Below are 12,874 nucleotides of genomic sequence, written 5' to 3'. Positions count from 1 at the left end.
TTCAATGAAATGGTAATCTATTTTAGCATATAATAATTAACGGAGAGGAATTTTGAGAAATCCAGTTCTCTGAGGGAGCAGATTGTAAAAAATTACAAACAGATGAATTAACAGAGAAAGATCTAGATCAGTGATTCTCAATCTATTTAGCTCCATGAACCCCAAAAAGGAAATAAAAATTATAATGAATATTTCACAACCCCCCCTTAACCACAACCCAATGAAACCTAGTTAAAAACTATTTAGCTGTGTTGATAACGACGACTATGAACATGCATGAATACAGTTTACAAACATGAGCAATTTACAGGTTCCAACTTGATATGTAAGTGCATTTTTAATTTGGTCTCCTTGCATAATATTTGCTGTAAAAGCATCATGTTTGAACATGCATATTATATGCTTGAACACGACGTGCTCTCAGCAGTATAAAAGGGGTGTAAGGGACTGCTGAACATCAATTTAGTTTCAAATACGAAGTGTGAATTATTTGAAGTGTCTTATTTTGTAGCATTAACAGTAGCTGATGTCCAACCCCCTTACAATCTCAGAAACCTCATATGCCTACTACAATTGATATGGTAGGTGTTTTAATAAGGGTGGAAGAAGCAAACAAATTGAAAACATTCTGCTTTCTAACAATTCATTATCAAGGCATATCAATCAATGGCTGCCAATATTCGCAATCAGATAATTCAAGTATAAGTGAGTTCAAGTGAATATTTTATGAATCAACAGATGTGGCAAATATTTCTCAATTTTTATGTTTTGTGAGATCTGAAGACAATAGGGATCTGAAGATCAATCAAAGAAAACGTGTTTTTTTTTTGTAAATCAAAACCTGGTTAAGCAACAGGGCAATGTCTTTTTGATGTTTTTTATGAAGCTACTGAAAACTATAACATAGACTTGACAAAAATATTGCACTACATAGTGATGGTGCAAAAGAGATAACAGGAAAAGTGGATTGCTGAAACAATTAATTTTTAATAAAAAAAAAAATTAAAATTAAATTAAATTAACAATTTAAAAAAAAATGATTAATTTTAATAAAAAATATGGTTTAATTAAAAATGGTTAATTTGATTAAAATTCAGCCATAACAAAAAGGCTGTCTACTAAACTATGCGATGAGATGGGTGAAAAGAAAAAAATTCTTCTTTTTCATACAGAAATCAGATGGTTACTGCGGGGGAAAGTGTTAATCTGATTATTGGAATTGCGAGATGAATAATATTTCTCCAAGATAAAAAAACACCATTCTTAATCTAAAAATTCAGTGGTCAGAGTATTTCCTCAAAGATAAAAATGATTTCTCAAAAAGATGGGTACTGAATCCACTTAGTGATAACATTGTTGCAGCTGCTAAGTTACAAGGTGAGATTCATGACAGCTCATCGAAATCACTGCCAATCAAATATTACAACTACAATTCACATATGAAGATTTAGATACGTTTTGGCTTACTGATATAAGTGAATAAGATAATTTGGTCATAGAAGCATTGAAAATATTAATTCCTTTCAGCATGTCTTACTTCTGCAAAAGGGTTTTTTATTTACGGTTGCGTTAAAAACTAATATAGGAATTGTCTTTTATCAATTGAAAACAATTTGCTTTTGTGTGTTTCTAACATAGATCAAAGTATAAAAAAACTTTTAAATGAAAAACAAACTCAACCATCTAATTAGTTTATTTTCTTTATATGTGTACTACTACTTATAAATGTAAGTAAAATGTTTATAATAAACTATTTTTTTCTCATACAATGATTTCATTATTATTTACATGTAAAGTTGTAGGCTAATTTCGCAACCCCCTTGGGGGGCTGCAACTCCCAGGTTGAAATCAGAGAATTTGAAACTGTTTAGAAAATCCAAGGGCAGCAAATTAAACTAGAACTATTTTGATGTCATTACAGACATCTTTATTTTGATTATATAAAAACAAATTGTGGAATATAATCATGCATTGAACAAAAAATTTTATCATACGGAAACTGAAATTCTAGGCTGAAAGAGATTATATGGAATTTATAAAAAAAATAAAAAATAAAGTTATTTTTGAACAACGAAAATCAGTTGCATATAATTTTTCCTCCAAACTTTAAACAACTTTGAATAATAAATAGACAATAAATTTTGTTTTTTTAGATACAAAAGCTAAGTGTGTACTTCATCAATTTAAACAATAATCTGTAATATAAAATAAAATGAAGTACAAACAACCTTATAAACATACAATTATAATCTTGTTACTTGTGGTGCTTTCAGATAATATACATCCCCTCAAATATCAAAGAGATTACTGTATTGGATATTAAATTTTAAAGTTAATTTATAAAATAATTAAAATTAAAGAGGTAAAATAATAATACCATGACCATCCAAAAATTTTCTTCAGGTTGATAGTAATACTGTCTAGTTTTTTCAGTATGTAGTACTTCACATGGCTGACTAGTATTAAATGTTCTGGAAAATAAGACAAAATTCAATAAAATATTTTAATGCATTCAACTAACCAAGTTATTATGTACCAGATTACAGTGCACAAAAATTAACAATGTAATTTAATACATCACGATATAGTATTTGATAATGATAATATTTACAAAGATAATGGTCAAATTGATTGTACGTCATGAGAGTCTTACAATGGATAGTAAACTCAACCTAGATTTGGAAGAAAATATATTTAATCTCACATGTTTGACACTTAGCATGTTGTTCATAAATATAGATCAAAAATTTATTTGAACTCCTACAAGGTTTCGTAAACGTTATGAAGGTACAGGAATGTTTGAGAATAGTATTCCTACTATACCACAGATGAAGGGACAGAAAGTTGTTACAATAAGATCTTATGAAAGCACAGGTCCATGTATTTGAAATTCGGTTATGTAATGTTGAAAATCAGAGTGTATTTTTTAAAAAATACCAACCTGTTTAAATTTTAAATTAACATAACATGACAAACAAGTCTCTGCCAATATGGAGGGAATTTTGATTATTAATAACTGTAAAACTTTCTTTTACAGATCATTAGTATTTTCCTAATCCTTGTCTAGTAAAGGACAAACATGGTTTTAATTTAAAAATGAAACCTCATTACTAAATTTATAAAAGTGAACATGCATCTGATCTAAGGGATTTACCATATTTTCTTCATGTAATTAACATAATATTTTTCAAATTAATAATGCAAAAAATCTTCTAAAACGCAAATTTCAGACAGAGTAATCATAGCAAACACATTGTGCAGCTAACACTCTTAACCACTAGAATCCTCTAATTAAAAGTAAAATAACAGAAAAAACTTCTTACGACTAGCAATTAAAGCAAAAGACTTGCGAAAGTACGATTAAATAATTAATAATAATCATACTCACTCAGTAAATTTAATAATTGCTTCACTAAGCCCTACACTTTTCATAATCGTGTCTGGGTTACTTCGTAACGGAAAGTAGTACATAACTTTATCCTCCTCCTGAAAATAACAGCAATTTTAACAATGACGTTACAGTAAATGAAAAAGTGTGATACGATGTTTTAACGACAAAAACATTTAAATTACCTCTCCTTCTTTACGTCCAAAAGTTTCATTGTAAATGAAAAAATTATTTAAGGTTAGCTGTGTTCTTTCAGTCATTATGGCATTTTTTTAAACCTTAAAAATCTAATACTTTGGTGAAAATACAGCAAAATATTTTAATATATCCGATTTCATGAATTAATCAGCTCCAGATAAACACTATGCAAACAACTTACACCACTTCACAAGTTGACAAGAAACATAACCCTAAATTCAACTGGCTGTAACACTGCCATCTTGATATAAAGACATGTTTAACGAAGAAAATATAATTCATGAAAATTCCTAATAACTGATAAAATAGCTATAAATTGGACATTAGTGGGTGTGCATATTTCATAAAGTTTTTTATTTTTAAATACAAAATAGCTTAAATTAAGAAGTTGTATATAAATCTGTTATGATTTCTGTATCGTCTACGCACTCTCATTCAATAAGGAATGGAATGCGATTTGACCAAAATTATAAAAGTATGCTTCGTCAAGTGCTGCACTCTACTATACTTTGTTACCATTCTATTCGAAATGGAGGATGTGAAGTAATTTATTAGTATAAAAGTTATTTACACATAATAAAATTAATTCATTAATCATCATTTCACATTTCCTGGTAAGCAAACTGTTGTGGTTAAAATACATTATAACAAAATATACTAGTTATTAAATGTCAATCTTATATTATGTTTATTTTTATTATTGTAATGTTCTAAAATTAACTTCTAAAAGATGACAAACCCTGAACTCCCACTCAACTTATTGCTCTAATTGAGTTTCAGAAGATTCTGTTATAACATATTTCAAAATCATGTGAAATCATATGAAAATGTTTAAATAAAACTTCATTAATTCATCTACTCATTCATGGTATGTTAACAAATGAATAAGTATACAGGAATTTATCATAAAATTTAAATGCAATAAGAAAAGAATTTACAATTAATGTAAAAAAAATACATGTGGTTACTATATTCACTGCTTTTATTTTCTTACATTGTAAATACATGTTCTTATATTAAAGAAATCTACTTCATATTCTATCATTTTCACTGTATAAAATATTTTATCTAGTAGATAATATTACAATGCTATAATTAAAAAATATTGCATCTAATAATAAAAATGTAACACTAAATTATGAACCCATATATTGTACATTAAATATGAATTGTAAGTACAAATTAAAATGTATGAATCATATTAAATTTAATCAGTCAATTTTAGTAAATTTAATGTTAAAAAGTATGTTGTTTTTTTTAGTGTCATGGAGGTTATAAAATCAGTTTATTTTTTTTGTTCTTCAAATATAATTCTGTTTCAAAAATAGCTAGCTATTTGTTTTGTTTTAAACATAGTTATTTATTAATTATGTTTATTTTAATAAATTACTTATGTAAAATATCAGTTATATTTAATTTTTATATAAAATTTATACAGTTTTTACAGTGTGTGTATGTGTATATATTTAAAGTCTTATCTACTTAAATTTTACCCAATTTATCATTTCTTAATTATATTTGTCTAGCCGACTCGAGTACGACAGAGAGGTGTCACATTTTCCATGCTCATGCATGGGTGGTGCATCTCTTATTTCGATAACACAACGAATTACTGTACAGATTACGATCGAATATATTTGTGGTGAGTTTCATTATATATTTATTTATACACACTTATGTAAATTTATGTCAAAAATGTTTATTAAAATTTTATTATATTATCTTAGTAGTTATGGACTGATAATTATTTGGTGATCAAGAACTGGTGGTTCTGATCAAAAACAGAAATAAGCACCAAAAAATTATGAAAAAAATAATTAAATCATAAAGCTAAAATTATATATTTATATATTTGTTATATTAATATTTAGCCAGGAATATTTCTTAGAAGTAGTATAAGGTTGTGTAATATTTAAATGGTAATTTACTATAATTCATTTCTAATTTCCTTTAGAGTGTTACCAGAGTTATTACAACCATAAAAAAAATTGCAAAAATGATAGTACAATTATATTTCAATTATTATCTTATATATAAAGTTTGTTTGTTTGTCTGTTCTAACTGACTGCTTGCTTTCAAATTTGCAGGATGCATTTGTGTTATCCCAGGGAAGGTTTTAAGCCATATACCAAAGCCCTAGCCCCCTTGGGGGTGAACTTGTCAATTAAAGATGTTCATTAAATAAGGAAAAGATTAATAATTTAAATTTAAACTAATTTCTGTCACCATGGCCATGGAAATAAGTTGTGAGATTTTCCTCAGCAAAGGTCTGCATACTTTACTTTACTAGTTTAGTTTCTTTTTCAGATTTCTATAGAGCCTGAATGTTTTAACTATTATTTATCAGTATTATTCTCACAACTGTGAGGGTAATGAACACAGTAGGGAGTCCTGGTTAGATGGGAATGGTAAGCAAAGCAAGCTGTGCGGCCCTAGGGTTGGCCCTATAGCCCCAGGAGAAACAGGCCTAGCCCTGGGGAACACTTGGGTTGGCTCTAGGGCTTATCTGTGCTGACCTGGAACATGGGAGTCCAGGAGGTGGAGCCCACTGGTTAAATGGTCAAGCTAGCGAATTAAGCCCCAACTAGCTAGTTTATAATAAATTATAGTAAATTAAAATTTTTATGGTGAAAAGTTCTTACCTTATTATTGTTATTTTTATTTATTGTTGAAATGCTTTCATACTGGGTACTTCATTAGTAACAATTCATAGTTTTTGAAAACTATTTATTACACATTGAAAAAATATGTAACTATACTGAAAAAATATTTAATAGTTTATAGTCTAAAATGACTGAAAAAGAAAACAATATTATGTCAGTATATTTTATTATTTTTAAAAATGTATGAATTAAACTTTGTTAAATACTAATTACTTTCAGACTAGAACAGAGAACGGTGAAGTTAATCATTTGATATTTTATGCGTATTTGCTTGTTTATTAACAGCTGCTATACGACTGACATCATATCTTGTTCCTGCTGAAAATTTTTGAGACAAGACTGCTCTTTCAATCCCTCAGTTTCTGTAGAATTACTTCATGCACAAGGAATTTTTATTTTTTATGATGTATCCAAATTACTTAATCCTTCTTTCTTTTAAAATATTTACTATATATCATTCTTTACCAACCTATGCAATTGTGTTTAGCTGTTAACATGACAAACATCAGCCTCTGCAGCAGAGTAATAGTGTCTGATTTTCAATTGGAAGGTTCTGATTGTTAATCTCAGTCAAACTCGTTAAATGGCTTGGAATTTTTCACAAACTTAAAAATTAATTTCCTCACCATGAAAAAGGAAACAGGCATCTGGCTGAAGTTTCTGGACTGAATAAAGAAATCAATTCATGATATTTTCAGCATATAACAGTAACATTGCTACCCATATATGACCAATTTCTTTAGTTCTGTATTACTGATTTCAGTTCTAAATGAGTTTAATTTTGATTTTATTTAGGTTGATTGATGAAAAAACTTATTTTATAACAAGAGATCTTGTTTTGATAAATTTTGATTGTGAGAAAATTTGTGATTTATCAAAAAAAAAAAAAAAAAAAAAAATTAGTGGCAGAAACTAATTTAAGCTATTTTTGCCTCCATGCTTTTTGGAAGTGTTCCTTACAATATTACTGAAACTTGTGATTCAATTTTCTTCAACTGTATGAGTTACTTGCTTTAATAAAATAGTTTTTAATAGCTTTTACCTTTGTCATATGTAGATTATGTAGTGCAATTTATAATCAGTGCCTGTATTTTCTTTGATGTGGTTTCAGTTCAAGTTACTAGACCTTGAATTTTATCACCCCATATCCGTTTACGTCTTAACTACTTTTGCTAGGCTTCATCAGTGTTTTTCTTTTTTTTAAACTTTCTACTTGTTCTTTACTTTTAAAAAACATTTTAAATTTTAAACTGCCAATTTTGATTATCCCACTTGAAAGCTGCTGTTAACTAAACATTCCACTATTAAACTGATTATTGTCTTCTTTTATTGTATAGCTAACATTGTCATCTCTGAGTAGAGACAGTTTATGTCATGCATTCAGTACCTAGAAAGAGGTACATTATATTTAATTGAGAATTACATTTTGTAAATTAATGTGCTGCTTTTTAGGATACATAATGTTTATATAAATTATCTCCTTTTGGTAGGGGAAACAATATTTTTATATTTAATTTGTTTTAAATTAAATTTCCTTTCTTTATGTTTTAAAAATAATTGATCTTTTACATTGTCTCCAGTTGCCATTATATTGCTTGATTCTAATAAAAAATACTTTCTGATCTAGTGATTCATTAATATCATAAGTTACAGGTACAAGAGATGCAATTGTCTAAGGGATCCCCAAATCAAGGAAGCTTTATATGTCTGGAGACTTCCAGAATTCTGTATGAGTCAGTTAATTATATGACCCGGCTTTTCGTATTGCATTTCATATGTTTCAGTTATCTGTGATGAAGAGGTTCTAGTCAGAGCTGCTTTCTTTGAGAATAATGATGTTCACTGTACAGGCAATTGCTTTTGGTAAACTGAGTAAAGATGGTACTTGTAGGGATGAATTTTGCCTGTATTTTAGAGGCCTTGTGCTGATTTGCAGCAGTATTTGGTTCAGTGAGGAAGGCGGTGGGAAATAATTTTATATCTTATTCTCTGTAGTAAGCTTGGGATAGTGTGCTTGTTATTCTTAGGAACAGCTATGACATTTTTATTACTCAGTTGCGTCTCATACCAGATCATCTACAACAATTAGGTTATAGTATTCAATGGACAAAATTTATTTAACTCTATCAATTATGTGACTGAAAATGGTAACAAAAGCTACTGAAGCTTCCATGACGTTACTTTTAAAAAACAAAAATTTTAATTTAGTTTGTTGCTCAATTTTCATTGCCGACTGAAATGAACAAACATAGCAATCATCCTCTTTGTATTTTATTTTTTAAATATGTTACTACTAAGCCATTTCATTGATCATCACTTGAACAGCTATTCCATTATTGAGTAATTCTCAACAGAAATGATATGATACTGTAATAATATTTAATATCAATTAAATATTTTCATTAAATTTTGAAATAATATTTAAAAACTTCTGGTTATTAAACAGCTTTGTTAATAAAATTGCCAGTACTATTTTTTTTAAATTTGACTTTATACAACCATCTAAAACAATTTAAAATAAATCTATTATAATTAAATAAACATGTATAATATACATTCGGTAATCCATATAAAATTATAAATTTACCATAAAGTGGTATTTACTGGATAACTAGAAAGTTATCCAGTAAAGTACATGATTTATTTCATATTTGTAATTATATAATAAAATAAAGGAAAATGGTCTTTAAATTAATTTTTTACTTTTGTTTATATTTATGGTAGAATACTATAAATTATACTACCTTAATGTGAACAGTTCTATGACCAATGCACCAGCTTTAGTCGATATGACTCATCATGTTAACATTGTTTTAATTATTAAAATAAATAATTAAATTTTCATTCCCTGCTAATAGAATGAAACAGAAGCTAATTTATGTCATTTAGTTTAATGTTATATGCGCAATCAAAATTACATCTTTTACAACTTAAAAAGTAATAGAATAAACTTTTTCTAAACATTTTCTAATAGAGTTTGAATTGTTAGTATGTTGTACTTTTCATTTAACCTAATAAACTTGATACAGATGATGTATATACTTATACATATGGTAATCAGACTGAAATCTTATTTCATCTATCCACTGATACTATTAGCTGTTATACAAAGCCTGAATGGCATTAAAAAAATGTCCTTGAGCAAGAGTTCTTGGAAAAATTTCCTTCTCAGCCAGCAGTATATTACTAACATACATTACTAAATCCATCAGTCTACTAAAAAGTACAAATGACTGATTAATAGACCTCCACGTTGTCCTGTTAACAAGTATAAATCAGTCAAATACATTATTGAGGGTAATATGTAATTTATATCATATTAATTATTATATATGTTTAATGTAAAATTTTACTGTCATCCAGTGATGAATTGAAAATGATTAATGTATGTACTACTTTATTTTATTTCTTTAACTTTAATTTCTTACTTATTCACATTAAAACTTTAAAATTATTAATATTCTTCAGCCTTAAGAGAGTTCTAATTAACTCTAAAAAGTTCTTGGAAGAAAGAATTACAATAAATTGAAAGCAAGTTGCATATTTTTTAATGATTTTAATAAAACTAACTCTCTGTAATGATTGTAATGAACTGTTTGTAAAATTAGCATAAATTTAATTATATACTGAAGCAGACTTCAGCAGCTTAAATTAAAATTAAAATATCTCAAATAATAACAGTTATTTGAGATATTTGCATAAAAAAAATCTTTAAAGACATTTAGAAAGAAATTGTTTGCCCACTTTTATGATAAAATTTGAAAACAGTGTTTTGTCACTGTATTTCTTTATGGATAATACATTCGAAGTGTACAGACTGAAATATGATATGAGAATTGTGTAGCATATGAAAAATGCCAAACCTGATTGTATTCAACCCTGGGATCTTCCAGTTGAGAAGCTGAGACACCATTCTGCTACAAAGGGCAGAGTGGTAAAACTCTTATTATCATACATTAAACTATTCTTGAGATATGAAGCTGGATAGAGGAAAACACACACACACACACACACAATGTGTAGATTTTTTCATCTAGATTTTGGGATTTTTTGACTATGGGAGTTCTTTATACATAAAGAGATTTAAAAAAAAACACAGTGGGGATAATTTCTTAACAAAATTTCTGTTTAATTTATATCAAAACAACTGAAAAAATAAAAAAAGGTATGCCAATTCATTTTATTTAAATTATAGATAGGTGCATAATTATTTATTTGTTTACATTTTCTCTAATAAATTAATGTATTCATGACACTTATATTTTTATAATGCTTGTAGGCTGCATGTTACAACAATTACATTATGTATAACAAGCATTGCATAGTTTAACATATATAATAGATAGATTAAGTATTCATTAAATAGGTGGTGCCCTGCAAAAAGGAAGGTGTACATCTCTGTATTATGCAATTATTAAATCACTTCCGTGTATACAAGAAACTGGGTGTGTCATGACTGTAAAAGAAACTATGGTATAATATATTGTTTCGATTGTAACAAACCATCAATATTTAAGTATTAATTTATGCTTTTTATAATTTAATTTTTAATTATTAGTATATTAGAAATTGTTTTACATTTGAAAGTTAATAGTAAAAAAGCTTTTTCCAAGCTGAAAATTAATTTTATTTATTCATTTTTAAGTGTTGTAAGAATTTATTGTTACTAAAATTAAATAGTTTATTTTCAGTAATATTCAGGCATAGTTATTTTTTTGTCAGCCATATTGTGCTATTTTCTCATTTTATCCTAGTCACTTGATTTTATTCTAAATGATCATAGACAGAGTAAAAATAAATATGATTATGTGTAAATATAAAGCTGGCAATGATGGTGATGAATTTTCCCAGGATTTGGAAAGAGTTTAGAATTTAATTCTTTTTTAGTGATAAATTTGAAAATGATTATTAACTTTATCTTATTGCTAATTACTTTAAGAATGATTATTGATCTATATCTAATTATATAATTAACAAAAAATAATTAAAAAGAAAAATCTTTTAGAATAAGTTAAACAAGTAAATAGTTATAAAAAATCAGAGAGCTGATAAATATTGAGCGTAATGGTGAATGACTATTTCCTGTAGACTGTTCAATATTTAATTTTTTATATTTAAACCTAGTATTTGGATAAGAAACTTATAAAGACATGTATTGATGTTTCATTATTTTTTTCCTAAATATTTTGGCTTGGAAATTGTAATTTCTTATCTTGGTAATTTTATGCTTGTTGTGATGAAGTTGAGAGATCTTTTATGAGGTGCTGTATTGTTGAGTACTTTGTGTAGGTGACAAGAATTATTATTGACGGAAAATTTGTCATATGTTAATATTTCAGAATAAATTTGGTAATACTCCTCTTAAACATTTTGTTGATGTGTACTATTACAATCATAATGATGAAGTGTGGTTATTTTGCACAGTTAAGTAAAATAATTCTTATATTGATATAGACATAGCCATAAACATGGAAAATTTGTACAGCACTTTGAGAGGTCAAAGCAAAGTACTGGAGTAAGTCAAAAAGATTTTAAACAAGGAGGTAGATTCTCTTGCAATATTATTTTCAGAGTAGATTAATGTAAGTTTGTACTCTAAGAAAGGAAAATTCAAACTTGAAGGAAGTAATAAGGGAATTTCAGAGTATGATAGAAATTTGTAATGAGAAACTAATGTAACATTTTTTGGGCTTAAAGAATTAATGGACTAAGAGAATTTCAAATCATCAGAAATATCGTCAATTATGCTGTAAGGTTATGAAAGTTGAAATTCAAGAATCGGATTTTAATTGTTCTAAATGGACTGGGCACAGGTCGAGAGTATTAGACCAGTCATGTTGTAATTTAGTTAAAAAAATAATTAGTTAATAACAATAAGAATTAGTTAATAAGAATAAGACAATTTGTAAAGAGCTACAGCCAAAGTTGAGTTATAAAAAATATTGAAAAGGTGGTTTCTATAAATTAGATATTAAGATGAGAAACTGATTGTTGAATTTAAATAAATACTGTGCTAATATGATGTATTAATTTTCTTCTAGCTTGTCCAATACTCAGTGAAATCTATACAAAATAGGTATTTGGACAAGAGCAATTTAGTTGTGGATGAACTTACACATACTATTTAAGTGACTATGAAAGGACTAAAATAAGTGTGTTTCATAATGGTGCTTGGGATTATTCTTACAAGTTAACAAATGAGTTGAATTAAGTTAAAAGAAATTTCTGGATTTGGAACTTAAATGTTGTTATTATTTATTTTTTAATTAATATGAAATTTAAAAATGTTATTATTGAGTGATAAACTCTGTCGCTTTGAATATTGATGTCTATAAATTTATGTTATTTTTTTGTAAATGTCTAATTTCTGATATAGTTTTAAAGTACATCTCTGTATTTTTTAATTTTTTGTCTTAAATTTTTAAAACAAGTTTTATAATTCCAATGTCTCAGATGTTTTTTAGACTATGAATTAAATTAACTTTCTCTTAATGACCGATTAATCTGTATGATATTCTAGAAGTCTCCAGATATTCAGTGCAGCTTTCTTGATTCAGAACCAGTAGGAACTACGTTCTTTGATTATATAATGAGTACAGCTATATAACTTGTTACATCTATGGAT

At 27.2% G+C, this 12,874-nt stretch overlaps 2 protein-coding genes across 12 annotated transcripts in view; one reads left to right on the top strand and one right to left on the bottom strand.

The window, feature by feature from the left end:
- Positions 1-3,899, bottom strand: part of Ccz1 (vacuolar fusion protein CCZ1) — a 73,398-nt gene extending 69,499 nt beyond the window's left edge. For 4 of the 6 annotated variants that reach the window (XR_012756205.1, XR_012756206.1, XR_012756207.1 and 1 more), the window contains exons 1-3: positions 3,574-3,892; positions 3,389-3,486; positions 2,378-2,471 (exon numbers count right to left, since the gene is read on the bottom strand). Coding sequence is in view for 3 of the 6 variants with exons in the window: in XM_075364695.1 (XP_075220810.1) it covers positions 2,378-2,471; positions 3,389-3,486; positions 3,574-3,648 (267 nt within the window). In the remaining 3 variants the exon portion in view is untranslated. Of the gene's footprint in view, positions 1-2,377; positions 2,472-3,388; positions 3,487-3,573 lie in introns of all 6 variants that reach the window. The other 2 variants (XM_075364696.1, XM_075364694.1) reach the window with 2 other exon arrangements.
- Positions 3,900-4,047: 148 nt separating this feature from the next.
- The window catches only part of LOC142324067 (CBP80/20-dependent translation initiation factor), a 162,280-nt gene continuing 153,453 nt past the window's right edge, over positions 4,048-12,874 (top strand). For 5 of the 6 annotated variants that reach the window (XR_012756204.1, XR_012756203.1, XM_075364689.1 and 2 more), the window contains exons 1-2: positions 4,321-4,454; positions 5,113-5,228. Coding sequence is in view for 4 of the 6 variants with exons in the window: in XM_075364689.1 (XP_075220804.1) it covers positions 4,452-4,454; positions 5,113-5,228 (119 nt within the window). In the remaining 2 variants the exon portion in view is untranslated. Of the gene's footprint in view, positions 4,201-4,320; positions 4,455-5,112; positions 5,229-12,874 lie in introns of those variants that run through there. The other variant, XM_075364692.1, reaches the window with a different exon arrangement.

The sequence above is a fragment of the Lycorma delicatula genome, chromosome 4 (assembly GCF_047948215.1).
Source record: "Lycorma delicatula isolate Av1 chromosome 4, ASM4794821v1, whole genome shotgun sequence".
NCBI lineage: Eukaryota > Metazoa > Arthropoda > Insecta > Hemiptera > Fulgoridae > Lycorma > Lycorma delicatula.
The sequence above is the reverse complement of the archived record's forward strand: the minus strand, read 5'-3'. Positions and strand labels throughout refer to the sequence as shown.